This window comes from Hippopotamus amphibius, chromosome 3 (genome assembly GCF_030028045.1).
Source record: "Hippopotamus amphibius kiboko isolate mHipAmp2 chromosome 3, mHipAmp2.hap2, whole genome shotgun sequence".
Classification (NCBI taxonomy): Eukaryota; Metazoa; Chordata; class Mammalia; order Artiodactyla; family Hippopotamidae; genus Hippopotamus; species Hippopotamus amphibius.
The window spans coordinates 51,933,614-51,953,790 of NC_080188.1; the positions used below are offsets into that span (position 1 = coordinate 51,933,614).

At 38.1% G+C, this 20,177-nt stretch overlaps 1 protein-coding gene across 1 annotated transcript in view; it reads right to left on the reverse strand.

The window, feature by feature from the left end:
- The window catches only part of PRKG2 (protein kinase cGMP-dependent 2), a 95,169-nt gene that overhangs the window by 11,423 nt on the left and 63,569 nt on the right, over positions 1-20,177 (reverse strand). Inside the window, exons 13-15 of the mRNA XM_057727952.1 lie at positions 19,252-19,341; positions 17,037-17,178; positions 2,272-2,435 (exon numbers count right to left, since the gene is read on the reverse strand). Coding sequence (XP_057583935.1) covers positions 2,272-2,435; positions 17,037-17,178; positions 19,252-19,341 — 396 coding nt within the window. The remainder of the gene's footprint in view (positions 1-2,271; positions 2,436-17,036; positions 17,179-19,251; positions 19,342-20,177) is intronic.

The window sequence follows — 20,177 nt, forward strand, 5'->3', positions numbered from 1 at the left end:
ACGGCCATGGGACTTGATGTTATCACTCAAGGAATGAGTAGGTAGAAAAGAGGTCAAGGACTGAAGTGGCCCAATGACCACTGAAGAGATCAGGATGACAAGGAAGATCCAGCTATGGACTCTGAGCTGGCACCTCTAGCATGGGAAGAGAAATGAGAGAAAGGGAGCTCCCAGAAGCCATGAAGAGAGTATTTCAAGGCAACTGTTGCTAAGATGAGTAAGAAAGCATTGGAAATTAACCATTGAATTTGGATAACATGTTAATGCATGAACTCTGCTTTTAACATACCTATTCTACTGTCATTTAATTTTTGAAAATTAAAGATGATTTTCATGAACGAATCTGCTGTATCTTGGTCACGCTTGAGACCTTTGGATACCTAGAGTTCCCATTCTTGTTAATAAACTTGAAACAAGTTCGGTGCACCAACTTTTCAATAATCTATGTTTCACTTGTAAAGGAAATGAGGTAGGAAACAAAAACCATTGCTACAATTTCTTCAACTAATATATTTTTTGTTCTTTTCTTTTATCTCCTGACTTTAGGGCATTTAAAATGAACTTTTCTCACACCCTACCCTGAAAACTTTTATAACAACAATTTCTCAGCTTCTTCATGACAGCTCAAGGTCACTTCAGCAACTCCAAGCTACTGAGGGTTTTTTTTTCCCCTTCCTTATTCCCTCACTTAATTTTCCTACTCCTTGTGACAATGTAGTCCAGCTAACGAAGACTGAACTGTATATTCTCCAGTTACCTACAAGAGCCATCATGTGTCTCCTAGAAATACAGCTGACAAATTTTCCAGGGATGAGGAAACAAATTCTTGAAATAGAAATCTTTGCCTCCTGAGATCTTAAGCAATTTTATCTCTGAATGACTACTTGGAAATTTTTCTCTTTGTTCCTTTAAAATCTTAAGCAATGAATATTTGAAAATGATTACAGATAATATCAAATAATCTTCCATGTGGACCAGGAAAAAGAACGGAGCGACGGGTAATCCAACATTGAAATTTGCAGTGTAAAAAGTTCAAGAAGATTCTACAAAACTATCCTTTTGTAACATATGTATTGAGATTTGAATCCGTCACTGGGTTCATTCCAGCATTTCTTATGCCATTTTATATGCAAATCCTCCCTGAAATCAAGACTGAGAACATTTGGTTGTAAAGGCCTAAAAGAATGACCAAATCAATTAATGAGAAATGGAGGTAGAAAACTGGAAAGAAAACTAACTGATCTGAATTCTGTGTATACATCCATAAATTATATTAAAAACTCATATGTGTTATATCAAAAACTCATATGCATAAGGCACACGTGTTTAATGAAAAATGTGTCACATTTAGAGTCAGAAGACCTGAGATTAAATCCTGATCTTAGGCAAGTAGCTGTCTGACCCAGTTTCTAATCTATAAGATTTAAATCATAAAATAATCATAATACAAATTTAAATAAGATAAAAAAATTCATGCTTTAAATTCCATGCGAGTTTGTGAAAACAAAATTAGATAATATACACATAAGTGCTTTGCAAGCTGTCAAGAGCTTCACAAATGTGAGGTAATATGTGTGTGTGCATGTGTGTGTACAAGTGCGTGTACAAGTGCGTGTGTGTGTGTGAGTGTGTGTGCAGGCATGTTGAATATTTGGTTTCCTGGATTCATTAATACATCCCTTTAATCTCTTCGGGAATGACAATTCAGTTTTAACTTGTAAAACTCCTGCTGTGTCTTGTCTTTGCCCATTAGCACCTCTAGAAAGCAGTTGACAAGGGGATTAAAATTTAAATCCAGCAGTGTTGCCTTCCCTTAGCATTTCTGGTTAGTGATTTATTGGGAAGATGGAAGAACATGGCTAAATTTGATTGATCAATGGATTTAATGGAACTATGATTGCTATTTTCTCAACTACAAGAAAAAATATGAGGAAACAATAACAGCCCACAACTTCAATTCCCTTTCTTATTTTTATGATGGATTCCCAAAACCTTCACACACTTAATCTATTATCTATAGTAACAGGTCTTGCCATTCTAAGTAAACCAGAGCAATTTTGTACTCCTTTCCTGCACCTTCCTGAATCTTTTTACCATGTTATAAGCTAGCAAGCATGCCATCTATGACATAATGTGAAGAGGAAAAGCCATCATCCTTAATCAAAAACATTGCCAAAATGTTACATTCTTAAATTATATATTATTTATCATAGGTAAGTTATTTTTGCACTTCTCTGAGGAAGAGACTGTACACAACTCGAAGGTACTTACTTGCCCGTTAGGAGCTCATACACTAGAATTCCCAGGGACCAAAAATCCACACTGAAGTCATGTCCTTTGTTGAGAATGACTTCAGGAGCTACGTACTCTGGAGTTCCACAGAATGTCCACGTTTTCTGTCCAGATCCTATTTTCTTAGCAAATCCAAAGTCAACCTGGAAAAGATCAGAGAAATTTTCAGACCATAGAACTCACATTCTTCTTTGTCTCCAACTTCTTCAACCTTCTTTCTACTCCTCGACCCTCCCCTTCACACCACACACACACACACACACACACTCTCCACTGACCCTCTCATTTATTATTTTGCAGGGCCAAGTGTAAATCTCATTACACTGGAGAAAGTTCTGTGCACACAACCTCTGTGCTTACGACCCCTAGAGGACAAGAGGGATGGCTTAGCAAGGAGAGACCCTTACAACAAAGGTGAAGCTCAGGGCAAGCAGACAGGTAATTTTCAAATCAAGAGTGGTATTCACTGGCAAGAAGAGAGAAGGGAGAAGGCACACTTGTGCCCTTCAAACTTCATCACAAAAGGAAAAAATGATAGCAAAATTGAGAGTTTGGAAAAGGGACATTGTTGAGAAAAAGAGGGGCTTAAAATTCTGGACAGTCTTTAAAAACCTTTATGCACAATGTCTGCGCCCTCTAAATGTTGGCAGTCCAAAGTAAAAGCTGGATCATCCCATCTCAACTTTGGCCAAACTCTGTACAACCTCAGTCTCTCTCAGGGTGGTGGGTGATGGGTAGCACTTACAGTAACTTCTTTATTCTGAAAAATACAGTCAGCACTCACAATAGGCCAGGCTCTGTGCTACAGATACAGTGTTGACTAGGAGAAGCTCAGAGTATTGGGAATATTTAAACAGATGTGATTAATAAACTGCCATGTGAGACACGATACAGTAGAAGACTATGCAAGTATAAACTCAGAGAGCCAAAAGACACAGCCTTCTGGAACATTATGGGGAAGATGGTTGGGGAAGATGTCATTCAGAGGTGATGTCTGAGCTCAGCACTGACTGAGGATTAGGAACTCTCCCAGGGTGATGAATGGGTGCTACCCTCATCTGTCTTTCCAGGGTAGGCCCCTCCACTTCTCTGAGACTCTATTCAATGAACTCCGTGCACTGAATAAAGATAGGAAGGAAAGAAAGCTGGAGCAACAGAAGACCCGCTCATTAAATCGAGGCAGTATATATGACTGAAGTCCTGCCCTGCAAAACAAATGGCTGGTTTCCTTCCACAGAGGTGATTTAGCGTGTACTTTTCATCTCCAAAATATAAAGATATTATTTTACTAAAACCACCCTCCACCTCCCTCAAGTAAACAGACACACAAATTATACCTGGGTTTCAACATGCACATTTTAATAGTTGCATTACACATGGACTATCTCAATAATATGGCAATAATCTTGGCTAAAAAAATTAAATAAATCAGGTTAATGTATCAAAATAGGCCCTCACCTAAAAAAATATGAATCAGTGAACTATAAAATCCAGCCCTCATTTATTTATTCAAATATTAATAATTAAAATATTTGTCTTACATTAAACAATCTTTTGGAAATTTACCTGTAATCCTTTTTTGTATTTATCACACAACAGAAAAGTTATCCTTATTAGAAAACAGGAAATTTAAACAAACTAATTTGAAGTGGGCTTTTACTGTTTTCTTTTATCTACACAGAATGACTCACAAAGATTGTATCTAAGAGATGGCTGGGAATATTATGAAATTAAAATTTGTAACTAGCTGAGATTAGCATATCTACTTATTCCTCAGAGAAGGAACCAATATGAAAATCTTAGCTAATTTTATAAAGACTGAAAGTTAAGAGACAAGAAAGCAATGCTTATAATTGCATTTGCAGGACTTCCCTGGTAGTGCAGTGGTTAAGAATCCGCCTGCCAATGCAGGGCACACAGGTTCGAGCCCTGCTCCAGGAAGATCCCACATGCTGTGGAGTAATGAAGCCCATGTGCCACAACTACTGAGCCTGCACTCTAAAGCCTGCGAGCCACAACTACTGAGCCCACATGTCACAACTACTGAAGCCCACACACTCTAGGGCCCGTGCCCCACAACAAGAGAAGCCACCGCAATGAGAAGCCCACACACCGCAACAAAGAGTAGCCCCCTCTTGCCACAACTAGAGAAAGCCTATGAGCAACTACGAAGACCAAATACAGCCAATAAATAAATAAATAAATAGTTTAAAAAGATAATAATTGCGTTTGCATGCATGCTTATATGGAAATATTATATTTTATTGTTTTACAACAGCCTATCAACTCATTTTTTAAATTGCACTTAAGTTTTCCTTGTAAGGATGACTAGAAGTGCATTAGATGTTTAGGAGAGTTTTCCTAGCTCTGAAAGTGACAAATTCTAATTTGAGTACCTGATTTTTGTATTTACATATTGACCCAAAGAGGTGGCAATAATTATAAGATGTTAAGATTTATGAAACCTTACCACTTCCTTTATCTCCTTTGATCTTACCAACTTTAATTCATTTAGTTGGAGGAAATTGACACTCAGACCTATTGAAAGTCATGTGGCAAATATAGAAGGTCCCAGATCTTCTGATGTGAAGTTCTGTGTATTTTCTATAAAAATTTACACTACCTCTGTCTTGTACCAGCATGGATACCACCACGAAGCCTCAATCTTTTATTTAACCCTTTATCTTCTAGTCAATAGAAACGTAAGTTCTTTCCTTTGTTCATTCAATGAATATTTATTGAAAACCACTATATACCAATCACAAGGATACAAAGCCCCCAATCTTCTTAGAGCTTACATTTAAGAGAAAGAGGAGAACATGCATAAAAATATAATATTATATAACCAACAAGGACCTACTGTGTAGCACAGGGAACTATATGCAATATTTTGTAATAACCTATAAGGGAAAAGAATCTGAAAAAGAATGTATATGTGTGTGTGTGTATTATATATATGTATATATATAACTGTATGACTTTATTGTATACCTGAAAGTAACACAACATTGTAAATCAACTATACTTCAATTTAAAAAATTAAAAAATTTATCATAGCATACATACTATTGCCAGAGAGTGATATATGCTATGGAGAAACATACAGCAGTTAGGTACTGAGATCAACAGGAATTATGCTTTAAATAGGGTGATCAGAAAAGCCTCTCTTAGGAGGTAGCATTTGAGCAGACTTGAGCAGAAATGTGCATGAAGTAAGAATGAGAGCTCTGTAAAAATCTGAGCAAGAATGATTCTTACAGAGAAAGAGCTAGCACAATGGCCCTGGCCTTCGGGAACATGTGTGGTGGTGATCAAGGATGGGCAAGAAGGCCACTGTGGCTGGGCCAGCATGTGTGAGGCGAGGAGGCAGGAAGCGAGGGCAGATTGTGGAGGGGTCCAGGAAACCACAGAAAGAGCTTCAGATTTGTTTTCTAGGAGGCCACTGGAGGATTAGGAGAAGGGGGATGTGTAGTCTGACTAACCTTTCAAAGGGCTCATTCTAGAAGACAAGAAAATAAACACCTCCCCTTTTAAGAAATTTTTTCCTAGCAGAAATGAGCTTTCAAGAAGAATCTCCAGAGAAGCTGCACACATGTTTTCCCTTGTCTCTATTAAATTCCCATTATGAAAGACAGCTCACAGTATGCTGAAAGCTTAAAAACATTGTCTCCAAAGATTTTAATAAACCAGAAGGTTTTAAGATGCTTCTATATCTGCAGCAATGATCCGTTCATTCAGAAAAAAAAATTAGCATTGTGGCTTGTTAGAGCTGGTATCCAGTAAGTATTAGCTTTTTCCCAGAAGTTTCTCTCTGGGTTAGTAAATTTGTCAGCTATTGGTTCCCTTGGTCACATAAAAAAAGAATACAAAATGACCAGTCTAATTAAGCCAGATGATTCATGGAGACATAACATTCCAAAAAAAATATTTATGTGGCATTTTTAGGGAACTTACTTTGCCCAAGTCTAGACAAGGGTAAAATGGAATCTGTTTATCCTGTCCACCAATAACCAAAGAGGATTTCATGTCCTTGTCATACTAAGGTCCATCCACCAAAAAGGACAACAGTGGATGGCTGCCACTGGAGACGAGAGCAAGTGACAGAGGCAAAGGTACAGGACGGACGAGTCCTTCACGGCAACACCCCATTCTTCAGGGCACTGTGGTGGAAAGGGCGAAGGATGATGGGGAGCTCTGCATACACAAGAGCAAACAAAAAAATCAAATTGTCAGGGGCTCATCTCACATGCCACTGCCTCCTTGACACTTTCCTTGAATTTAGAGAACCAATTCCTTTCTCTTATGCAGTTCTTTACCAGTTTCTATTCCACAATGACCTCCCCTTTGGCAGTATCACTTAGTTGTGTGTGAATAAATCTAGCTCCTTGGGGAGACACATTACATCCTATTCATTCTGTACCCCCTACAGCATTTGTAGCACAGCAGATGTTCAACATGTGTTTGGTGAAAGAATCTGAATGAAGTGATAACCGCTAACATCCCTTTCAATAAGATGTATATGTGTCATCTCCACAACAACTTTATGAGTTACGGACTACATTTCAATGTTGAAGATGACACCTAGAAAGGTCACGGATACTTGAGATGAGACCGAAACCAGGTTCCAAAGGAACCTTCCCATTATAGGTAAATTCATGAGTAAGTGGATTTTTAAGAGGTCACCATTACCCTGACTTTTTGTGTTTATCATTTGCTTGCCTTCATTTCTAATTTTCCCACATATCGAATATCCTTAAATGATATATAGTTCTCATTTTTAAAATTTTTAGATAAATCCTATCCATTCTTGGGCAGATTGCCTATTTTCACTCGTATTTTTTCACTTGTTTCAATTGTATTTTTGAATTTAATCCATATTGTAGTACATTTACATTGCTGCATCATACAGCGTTGAAAGAACATGCTATAAATGCTATACATTTTTTGTATGCCGTTGATGGAAATTTGTCTTATATCTAAGAGTGTGTTATCACCCAAAAAGCTTCTATTAACATCATTTCCCATCTTGTCTACTGGACATGTGTAAGAAGGGAGAATTTCTGGATCAAGATGTAGTATGTTCAACTTTACTACATATTGTCAAATAATTTTCCTTATGTAATACAGGACTTAACCAACCCCTTCCCCAGCAGCAGTGTTTAAGAGTTCCTATTACTCAACATCCGCGTCATCCTTTAGTGACATCAACTTTTATTTTTTGCCATCTCTAAGTATTCAATCACTGTAGTTTCAATTTGAACCCTCCCATTAGTAATTGTTGTGAGCTACAGCATTATAATTAGTTCTGATATCTGAGAAAGTTCCCTCCCATGTTCTTGTTTGCCTTCAGAAATGTCTGGGCTATTCTTGGCCCTTGGTCAGTCTGTATAAACTTTAGAATCAGCTTGCCAAGCTTCATGGAGAGCTCTGCTGGAATACCACTGGAAGTGGATCAAATCTGAGGATCATTTTGGAAATGACTGATACCTTTAGAATATTGAGTCTTTCTATTTTTCAACCTATGCACATCTTTCTGAGTTAGGGTAATGCTAGCTAGTACAATAAACATATCCAAGAAAGTATAAAAGCTTACACTCTACATTAATTTACTTCTTTCTTACATAATGGGTTTTCCGGAGCAGCAGGGAAACCTCCTCCAAGCAGTGGGGATGCAGGATCCGTCCATCTTAGGGTTCTGCCAACTTCAAGTTGGCTGTGTTTATTGGCCACAAGCCAGAAAGACTTGCATAGAAATCAGCTGCACAGATCACCATCAGCCCAGTCTGACAGTGGTGCACAGCACATCACCTCACATTTCACAAGCCAGAACTGTGTCACATGGTTCAACTGGCCTCAAAATGAAGTTTTTGCACAGTGTCGACCGTGTGGGCAGAAGTGTGTAGACACACATTGTTATGCAAGATCACAACTCCCTTGGATAGCAGTCCTCTGCATTTAATTCAAAGTTTAGGCTTCAGCTCTACAATAAGCATCTTACTGTAACAAACACAGTTGACTGTTGAACCTTTTTCCTGATGATGTTCCAATACTGGCTCTTGAGAATCCCAGAAAACTGTAAGCATCAATTTTCCAGCTGATGGTTGACTTTTGAACTTTTTCTTGGTCGGTGATTGAGGATGTTTCCATTCCATACTCTGCCATTTACTCTCAGGCTTGTAGTGATGAATCTATGTCTCATCACCAGTAATGATTCTCTTTAAGAAACTTTCACCTTCCTTAGAGTATCAGTCCAAATTTTGTTTGCAGATATCTAAATGCTTCTGTTTATTCTCTTCCGTGAGTTGTTTTGGTACCCATCTCACACAAATTTTTCGAAACCTAAGTCTGTCGTGGATTACTTTGTTTTGAGGTGTTAAAGCATCCTCCCTATAGTCCTGATCTTGCACCATTGGACTTTCGCCTGTTTGGTCCCCTGAAAGGAGCCCTACGAGGACAAAGATTCACTTCTGATGAAGAAGCGAAGATAGTGGTGCATTCGTGCGCTCGCAGCTCAGCCTGAAACATTTTTTAATGAGGGAATATGAAACCTTGCTGACTGATGGACAAAGTGTATTGAAAAACAAGGAGATTATGTTGAAAAATGATGTATTTTCCTTTTCTAAAATTTAATTAAATTCTACAGCCAGAGTGCGGATAATTTTTCATTCACCCTCGTATATAATACACTATATACTGTATTATATATAGTAGTAGAGTTGCCCAAATACTTTTTAATCCATGTAAATCTCTACTATAACTGTAGTTAGGTTCACTCCTTATAGTGTTTATCTGTACCTCTTCTCTTTTTCTTTTGATCAGTATTTTCACAGTTTGTTAATTTTATTAGTCTTTTCAAAACATCCTGGCTCTGTATCCTTTTATTTTCTGTTTCATTAATTCTTGTTCTTAACTTTATTTTTTTCCTATCTTTTCCTTGTTTTTTCCCCCTTTTCCATATTCTTAAGTTGAAGGTTTATCTCATTAATATTTAGCCTTTTTTTATTTCCTAGTTGAAACATTAAAAGCTATAAACATTATTCTCACTATCATTTTAGTTGTAACCCATGTGTTAATATGTAGTATTCTCTATTGTGCAACTCTTGTTTTACAATACTCATGAAAATTTCTTCTTTGTTGATCCTTGAGTTATTTTGAAATATCCTTAAAATTCCAATGAGATGAATTCAAAATATTTTTAGTGATTTCTTCCTGTTTTTAAATTTTGTTATTGATTTCCTTACATATTTTGATGTCACTGAACAAAACCTTTATGTTCCTAAATATTTTGCGAGTGAGGAGAAAGCTGCCTCAGTGTCCTTTTTTTTTTTTAATCAATTGTTTATTCAGTCATTTTATTTTGTTACTTTTTACTTATTTATTTTTTGGCTATGCTGCGGGGCATATGGGATCTTAGTTCCCCAATCAGGTATGGAACCCACGCCCCCTGCATTGGTGGCATGGAGTCTTAACCACTGGACCACCAACGAAGTCCCCTCTTTGACCTTTCATTCATTCTTCTATACTAAGCAGTGTGCTAAGTCCAGCAGTAAATACCATAGCACAGTTTCTGCCATTAAGGGGCTATCAGTGTAGACGGGCAGAGAGCTCATAAAGAAACCAGCGATAATATCAACATTTAAGGTATTTTCTTATACATTACTCAATGTGAGTAAGATTAAGGTGTTCTGTTATCACATGAGGTGTATTACTCACATAAATTAATAGCACAATCATATAGAACATTTATTGATGAGTGACAGCTGAGATTTATGGATTACAACCAAGTTTTCTCCTGTGCAACCCTAAGAAGTCTAGCTACTATGTAAATTCTGCTTGGGTTGATAACAAATTCATTTTTTAACTCTTTAAATGCTGTCTTACATCTTGATATCACCCCAGATTCATTCGTGATAACCAGAAGGAGGGCTCATAACCATAATTGCCTTCATCAGCTTTCCTTGGCCTTGAAAGTGAAGAAAAATTTAGGAAATTGTTGGATGGGAAGATGAGAGATAATAATGTGAGAATATCCATGGTCCTCTAGTAGTATCTGCTGATGCTTAATCTTCACCTAATATGTTTCCTGATGCTGATGGCTTGGACCGGTGGGCTCCATGTGGGATCGAACCAGGCTGGCACTCGCCATCACTTGGGGAGGCAGAGTAGAATCAAGTCTTCATTCCTCACTACGTTTGTAATTATCATCCTCTGTAATTATCACCGAAGAGCAAAACTCTATGGCCTCTACAGAGACACTTTCAAAAATCCAGACCTTTCTCCTACTTAGGTCTTTTTTCCAGGCTTTTGCTGATTACTCTTTGCTGAGGGGAGAAAAGCCTTTCTGTATTTTTGTCCTTAGATACCTGACCTCTCACTGATATTGCCAATAAATAATAAAGAAAGATGGAAATGCCACTTATCAAAATTTGAAGAAGGAGATGAAGGTCATCCTTTCAAGGAGTCTTTCATCCTTAAAGACATTCATGTCCGAGTCTGGACTGCCCAGTGTCCATCACCCAGATGTGCGTTCCCGATGTGCTGGACCAGGCACCCACACTGCCCTCACTTCTACTGCGACCCCCTCAGGAACCTTTAGCAGAAGCAGTGCTGCTAGGATACCAGCTGCCAGCCCAGTTCCTACTTTTTTTCATATTTGCCGAAACTTGCTTAATGACCTAGTATATGATCAAATTTTGTTAATGTGTATTCTCTAAACATTGGGAATATTCTACAAGCCAATTATATCAAATTTATTAATTTTGTTGTACACATCTTCCACAGTTTTAGTAATTTTCGGTCTGCATGTCCTCTCAATTTCTGCGAGAGATGTATTAAAATTTCCAACAGTTGTTCACTTCTCCTGACTAGTTCTGTTAAATTCTGCTTCTTATTTTTGAAGCATTTTGGCACGTGAATAAAAGATCAGGATTGTTACATCATCTTCGTACAATGAATCTTTCGTCATCATATGGTAACCCTCTCTATCTTTAGTAATACTTCCTCCCTGATACCAACATAATGAAACCTGCATTTCAATTAGTTGAATATTTCTCAGACACATTCTTTTCTATCCTTTTAATTTCAACCTTTCTGCATTCTCATGTTTTAGGTCTGTCTCCTGTAAACCTCATATAGCTGATTTTTATTTCTGAAATCTATTTGACAGTGTTTGGTTTTTATCTGAAGAGTTAAGTCTATTTACATATGCTAGATTTTCTTCTACTTTCAATTTGTGTTTTCTCCTTGATTTTTTTCTAGGTTTCCTGTTCTCCTTTGCTGCCTTCTTTTAAAATGATTGACATCTTCTCCCACTTTTATTCCAATTACACCTACTTTCAGTTTACATGCTGCTATTGTTCAGTTATTTAGCATTTTCTCACTTTTAATACTACATAGTAGAGTGAGAATGATTACTTTATACCATAATTTTGAAAGCTTTAACCACGTTTACCATTTTTCTATAGTCACCACTGCCCACTGCACCTCAAACCCTTCATCAGGGATTTTTTGTCTCCCTTAAGCACATCCTTTTGTAGGTGGTTAACACTCTTTATCTGTGTTTAAAAACATCTTTATTTCACCCTTCTTAAAAGATAATTTCTCTGGATTTATAATTCAAGTTTGTCGGTTATTTTGTCTCTGAATTTTAAAGATATTATTCCACTGCATTCTGGTTTCTATGGTTGCTGTTGAGATGTCAACTGAAAGCCTAATTTTTACTCCTTTATATGTAAATGTCATTTTTCTATGGTAGCTTTTAAGACTTTCTCTTTGCTTTTGTTCTGCACTTTTGCTACTACAATAGCCAACATCCAAGATGGCCTCAGAGGTGTCCTCTCTCAGATCAGGGCTGGCCCTGTGTAGCCAAGAGAGTACAGTGGAAGTGCCGGTGTGGGACTCTGAGAGTAGGTCTTAGAAGGCAGTGTAGCTATTCCTCGGTCTCTTGAATGACTCATTCTGAGGGAAGCCAGCCACCATGTCATAAGGATGTTCAACCCAGAAAGGGACTCACATGGAAAAGAATTAAGACCCCCAACTAGCAGCCAGCACCAGTTTTCCAGCCAGAGGAGTGAGTCACCTTGAATGTGGGTCTGCAGCTCTAGCCAACACTTGACAGACACTTCCTGAAAGACCCTGAATCAGAACCAACCAGCTGAACCACTCCCAAACTCCTGACCTGCAGAAACTGTGAGAGATCATCCAGGATTCTTGTTGTTTTAAGCCATTGAATTTTGGAGTGATTTGTTATGCAAAGACAGAAACTACAATAAATACAATTTGTTTCAGTTTGGATTTGTTGGGATTCCTTTACCCGATGATTGGTTTTTTTTTTTTTAATTTCTGGGAGATTCTCAGCCATTATTTCTTTAAATACTTTTCTCTCATTCTCTGTATTTTTATCTTGGACTCCAATTGAACATTTTAAGAACTTCTCACTCTATTCCCCAAGTCTCCTCATTTCTTTTATTTTCCACCTTTTTCTGCCTCTATGTTTCATTCTATGTAAATTAAGTTTATCTTTCAATTCACTGATTTTTCTGTTTACCTGTGAATCATCTACTATTTAACCTTTGGATTACATTTTTCAAATTGATGTCTAATTTATAAGCAATACAATGCACAGATTTTTGGTGTACAGTTCATTGAATTTTGATGCAGATTTTACTCATGTAACCACAACCACCACATGGTCAAGAGAGAGACGCTCCCATTATGTCAGAAAGTTCGCTCATGCCCCTTTCTAGTTAAATGCTCCTCTCAGAGGCAACCACTGCATTAATTTCTGCCATTTATCCTACAATAGATGTAATCATAAAGGGGACCGTCTTCTGTGTCTGTCTTCTTTTTGCTCAACATAATTTTTAAACTTCGTTCATGTTGTTGCCTCTAGTAATTCGTTGCTTTATACAATTGAAGAGAGTTCTGTTGATGAATGTACTACTATACGTTTATACATTCAATTGGTGATGGGTATTTGAGCTCTTTCGGATTTGGGGGCTTTCAGGAAAAAGCTGTTATGAAGATTTTTGTTCAAAACTTCTGAAAACATAATTTCAATTTTTCTGGATAAATACCTAGGAGTGGAATTTCTTGTCATAGAATAGGTGCGTGTTTGACTACATGAGAAACTGACAAACTACTCTTCAGTTTATAATTTTGCTTTCCCATTAGAAATTTAGGAAAATTTCCTCACCAACACTTGGTATTGTCAATCTTTTAAATTATAGTCATCCTAGTGGGTGTGAAATGGTACATCTTTGTGGCTTTTATTTGCACTTCCTAATGACTATTGATATTGTTTATTGGTCATTCCTATGTCTTCTCTTGTAAAGTGATTTTTCAAGATCTTTGATCATTTTTAAAAATTGGATTGTTTGTCTTTTTTTTATTGAGTTCTTTATATATTTCTGATACAAGTCCTTTGTCATGTAATGATATATTGCAAATATTTTCTACCAGTTTACAGCATGACTATTCATTTCTAAACAATGTATTTTGATGATGAGAATGTTTTAATTTTGATGAAGTTGAATGATTGTGCACTGCATGTTTGTGTCCCCCGCCCCCCAAATTTATATGTTGAAACCCTAATCCTCAATGTCATGGTATCTGGAGGTAAAGCTTTTGGAAGATTATTAGGTCATGAGGGTGAAGCCCTCATGATGGAATTAGTACACTTATGAGAAGAGACAGAAGAGAGTCCTCTCTGTGTGTGTGTGTCTGTGTGTGTGTGTCTCTCTCTCTCTCCCATGTGGAGGGAAGACAGCTCCCTATAAGCCAGGAAGTTGGCCCTGACCAGACACCAGATCAGCCAGCACCTTGACCTTGAACCTCCCAGCCTCCAGAACTAAATAAATTGTTTAAGCTGCCCAGTCTTTGGTATTTTTTATTATAATAGCTTAAACTCTTTAAGCTTACTACTATTTGTGTTCTAGGAAATCTTTGCCTATCCCATGTTGTGAAGACATTACCCTATGCTTACTTCTGGATACTTTATAGGGCCATGATCCATCTTGAATTAATTTTTCATCATAGTATGAGTTGGGAGTCATGTTCTTTTTGTTGTTGTTGTTGCCATGTATATCCAATTTTTGAGAGTCTCTGTTCCTTACTCATTTGTTAGTCCCCTCTTACTTTTACATGACTTAGATATATTTATTTTACATTTTGTATCTAATTACTCCAATATGTGAGACTTTTATGTGCCTGCCAAATAATGCTCCTGGCACCTTTTTACCTCACGCATATATATTTTATTTAATGGGAGCTCATATTGCCTGGAAGTTTATCTCTGGGAGTTCTTTGTATCCTGAATTGAGAGAACATTCTTCCAGAGAGAATATACATTGCTTCCTGGAAACTTGGGTATGCTACCAACATTTTCATTTAAATTTGTGCTTGGGGTTTTCCATCCTGGAAGACTGGGCACCCAAAACTCCACGAAGACCAACCTGTGGCTAAGTATTCTTAGACTCTTTTGTTCCTCCACCAAGAGACCAATAATGCGAAAAGCATGTTTTCTTGCATGTACTCTGCCTTTAGAAATTAGATTTTGCCCCTGTTTTCTATTTCTCTGAGAGTACAATCTGTATGATTCCTGGCTCTGGACAATTTTCTCTGATTCAACTTTCCACACTGCCCAGGTCCAAAAGTTGGTCTCCTGTTCCCGGAGGGTACAGCAACTAAAATAAAACCTCTAGGCCACCTAGGATTGCTGGGTACCCACAAGACAGCAGTTTCAGTGTTTGAGTACCACCCTTCACCACTGCCCAAGTTTGGTTCTCAGCCTCAGGGGATCCCAATGCTATCTTATAAACTCAGCCATGCATATAATACCGCCTTTCATGTTTCCTCCAGTACTTGAGACATTTTGTATTAAGAGAATTTCAATATATCTAGTTTGATATATAGCTAGAAATGGAAATATTCAACATTTACTTTTTAATCTCTAAGGGTTTTAGTTATTACTCTTCATTTAGCTGGTTGGCAAATGAGTTAGCTGATGGACAACAATGGCTAATAGAAGAGATGGTTATGGACCTCTACACCTATAAATACTGAATATACTACCTGATTTCTTAAAAATAGATAGGGAAAGAGAAAAACAAATATCATATATTAATGCATATATGTGGCATCTAGAAAAATGGTACAGATGAATCTATTTGCAGGGCAGGAATAGAGATGCAGATGTAGAGAATGGACATGTGGGCACAGTGAGGGAAGAAGAGGGTGGGATGAATTGGGAGATAGGATTGACATGTATACACTACCATGTGTAAAATAGATAGCTAGTGGGAACCTGCTGTATAGCACAGGGAGCTCAGCTCAGTGCTCTGTGATGACCTAGATGGGGGGGATGTGGGGTGGTGGGAGGGAGGTCCAAGAGAGAGGGGATATATGTACACATATAGCTGATTCACTTCACTGTACAGGAGAAACTAACACAACACTGTCAAGCAATTATACTCCAATAAAAAAATAATAATTGAATAGAAACAAAAAAAAAAAGAATTCAATGGATAATCTGCATCCTTCATAATGGTTTTACTTCCAGAACATTCCAAAAGGTTTTTCTAAAGAGCTTTAAGAGGCATCGCCAATGAAGGAGTTATGAAGAAGACAAGTGATTAAGGCCTTGTGTTAGTACCTCACCAGTTCTCAAAGCTGTCTTTCATGGATAAAATAAAACTTAAATGGATCAAAATGTTTCTTGGAAGTTAGCCAGATTTCACATGAAAGGATTTACTTTACTCCTTCACTGTGGAGAGAAATCGCTTAGCAATTGCACATAGCAAGTTTAATTCCTAAGGCTAAATTGTACACTATAACATGTGGATAATAAAACCCATCTCATCAGTTGTTAAATATATTAACTGCAAAACGGTTATTTAGCACAGTAGCTTTACACATTGAATGGTAGCTATTACTATTGCTATATAAAAAAGTTTTGATGTGAGAAACTTTTAATATTTTTGTAAATGTTAAGTTCAGAGACGGTTTAATGTCCTTGAGCTCCTGACAAAATGGACTCGGGAAAATTCAGCCTAGGATCCCCCCACCCCAACTGGATGAGTTTCCCTCTCGAGATCCAAAATGCCTGATTTCTCCTCAATTATGACTGCCCCGTTCTCTTATAGTTTTGCACCAACAGCAGTTTACATGACTGGTAGCATTTTTTTCTGTCGTGTGACATGCAAATGGATTCACACTAGGCATGCTATCCATTACAAAGACGCATGGCAAGGAAAGTCTCTCTCCTCAAGGAACCTGTCTTGTGTTCTGATTCTCAACCCTGGTTGTACCTTAGAATCACTTAGAAATATTTTTTTAAAGTACCAACATTCATATGAGTATTTTTTCTCTCTACAGACAGTGGCTATCTTGGGACGGAAACCATACTATGTTCTTTCCTTATTCCTCATAGCCAATCTCCATATGTAGCAGGAAGTTATTAAAACCTACTTGAAATTATTATACAAAAATGCTAACAAAATCCAATTTTAAAGGCATTCTATTATGGGAATCCTTAGCAGGAGTCACAAATATCGTTGAAACTTTCAATTCCGAGGCCAAAAAGAATGTACTTGTAGCATCACTCCCTGTGTTAGGTGGGCCGATTTCAAAGGCCACATCCCTCAAAGTGACAGATGTACCAAAATTAAAAGAGAATTGCAACTGTAACACAGCTTTGTGTTTAGAAATATCTCATAAGATACTATAAGGTACAGAATTTGTCTTACCAATTTAAGATAGCCTTCAGCATCTAGAATTAAGTTTTCTGGTTTCAGGTCTCTGTAGATAATACCAAGCCGATGCAGGTAATCGAACGCTTCTGTCACACAAGCAACGCAGAACTTGGAGGTGGGTTCATCAAAGCTGCCTCTGCAATGAAATCATTTTCCCTCTTAATACTCTAGATACACATCCTTGCTGTAGATTCCAGGTGTCAATTATGCTATTGTAAATTTATGAAATATAAACATCTTGTATGGCATCAGCACTAAAAAAGTACTTCATACTGCCAATGAATTAGACTGCTGATCATAAAGAAATTTCGGGGGATACTTGATGCGAACAAGAACCACTTCACTAAAATTAAAATGTCTACATCCAAACAATTATTTCTGACAATCACACATGAGCATAGAAAATGGAAAGATAAGAAAACAAGACCTTTTAAAGACATTTCTGGCAAACTCTGGAGAAAATGCAACTATTTCAATGGAGAGCTTGAACCAGACTTCTGCAATTGATTGCTTTACTAAAAATGACTCAAGTGATCATTTTCATTTCCTGTTTGTATAATGTAACAATAACCCATGTAGAAATAGGGTCATAACTCTTTCGTATTCAGTGCATCTTGGTGATATTACAGTTGCCCTGTGTCAGTACTGTGTGTAGGTTTACATACTGAATTATTAAAATGTGGTAGTGATTCTATTACACAGTTAAAAGATGGTATAATAGAAGGCTGTGGCTTTGGAGCAAGAGAAACTGGCCTGGACTCCTGCTTCTTCCACTTACTGTGTCCTTAGACAAATTATTCGGCTGTTCTGAGCCTCAGATCCCGGTCTGTAAAATGGGTTTACTACTGACTTAACAACGCTGTTTTATGGATTAGGCAAAGTGCTTAACACTAGAGTAGGAACTCCCACCTCTAAATAGACACAGATTTTCTAAAAAATTTGCCTGTGGAAGCAGAGATGGAAGATGCAAATGCTTCTGCAGGTATCATACAAGTCTCCTCAAACCTTCCAGGTTTCCCCCATTGGGATCCATCCAATAATATGCCCCTAGCACAACACATGAAACACTACTCAGATGCTCAAACATCTCTTATTAACTAGGTCCATGAAGCTTGACCATGAATTCCATTAGAAATGTCCGAATGGCAGTTAAAAATCATTTGCTGGACCCCACTGCAGGTAAACCAAATCAAAGCCTTTGGTATTAGGGCCCAGCATTTCAAATTTGTAAAAGCCCCCCATGCAACTGTGATGTAAAGCCAGGGCTGAGAAACACTGGCCCAGGAATGTTCTCAAAATGTTTGGCCTAGCATTACTTCTACAACTTAATGCAAAGCTACCTTCCCATCTCCTCTTCTGCTATCCTTCTCTTCCACTCAAATTCTGCTCTTACTCAGCAGCAAGTAGGAGCCTTAATCCTATCCCAACTTTCCTGCTGTTTCTTACATCAGGTTTCCTTCCTCTCAGCCTCTCCAAACTTGTCTTTAGAGTTTAGCTCAAGTCCTTCCTTAACCATCACATTTTTCTATCCTTCCTCTCCTCCAAGCTCACCACCCATAACACTTACTGGGCATTTAGTTACAAGTTGCCAACTTCTTTGTCATATTTAGTTTTAAAATTTTAAGTCTGCACATTACAGTGTCTCCCAAAATAACAACTAAACTCACTGGAGGAAAACTCTATACTTTCGGGGGTTAGAAAAGTTTACATTGTTTAGAAACCCCCCACATGGTCTACTATGGAGCCTTGCACACAGGTGGAGCTCAGGAAACACGTGTGGTTTTGATTGTGTGGAAATCACCCCTTCTGGAAAACCGAATCTTTGCAGACATCTCACTCTGCTTTTCACTCTGGGCTTCACCACTCTCCACCCCTTTCGTCATCTCTCTCAGATTCAGTATAAGCATCTGGTTTTATACTTCCTCTACCTCCTACTAACTGTGTGACATGGATGGTTCACACTCTAAGCCTGGGCTTCTTTAATCCCTAACGTGAGAATGACAATGACTGCTTTACAGAGTGCCTATTATATGATTGTAACATTAGCTCAGAAAATATCACTATTACCACTTTTTTATCAAGTGATAATATATTCTTAGTCTCGTTTCTTAACGACCTTCTTCATATCTCTTTAAATGATCATGAACGCAGATGCTTTAGACCAGACAGGAGCAGACAAAAGGTATTGTTTATAGTTGGTTTTCATTACCTGTCTCTCAATATGCTCCACAGCTCCCCACCTAAGCAGGCCTCCAGAAGCATGTATACATACTTATTGTCCTTGAAAGTGCGATATAATCTGTGAAGATAAACACAGTTATTATTAGAAATCCAGTTTTAAAATGTCTTCAAAGTTGCTTAAGAGCAACATCAATCACATTTTGAACGATGGTCCTCATCTCCTTCCAAACATCTTGCAGCGACACTGCTCGCTAAACACTCTGCTCTTTCTTCCTCTCTTGCTTCTGTCCCTGTTGACCCCCTTACTGGGACTTCCCTCTCGCTACCCACAGACTGAACTTCTTAATCTCAGTTTCAATGTAAAAGTGTTATTCACTCCTCAAGGCCAAGCTCAGGGGCCACCTTCCTGATAAAGCAGCTCATTAACCCACCTACTAAATACGGCCTTTCCTTCCTCCCCAAACCCAGAGACCTCTCATCGTCTTCTTTAAGATCTGCCTTGCATAACAGTTATTCATGCCCATGTCTTACGTCCTTTAGTTGGTCTCAGGAAATAGACTCTGAGACAGAAATCTGTAAGCAGTAAGTTTGGTGGAGAATGTTCTTGGGACCAACTCCCATGTGGGAGGGAGGAAGCAGACTTGGGCAGAGGGAGAGTTGGGCTGCAACCTAATTTTACAAAAGCCTCATCTCCAAGAAGCTCTGCCATCACTGGCTGAAGGATGTACCTGGAGAAAGAGTATGGTCTTGGGCAACATGGTTCTCTTCACCTTAGAGCAATGGCTGGGAAGGGAATGAGCTAGAGTCCCCAGCTGGCAAGACTCCCTGAAGCTGGGGAATGACAGCCTCAATCCAGATGTGGGACCTGGGCAGGGTACCATTTTCAACACTGGGTGGAAGCATTTTCTGGGCCTTACTCAAGAGATGCCCTCTCCTCCCTAGCACCACACCCAG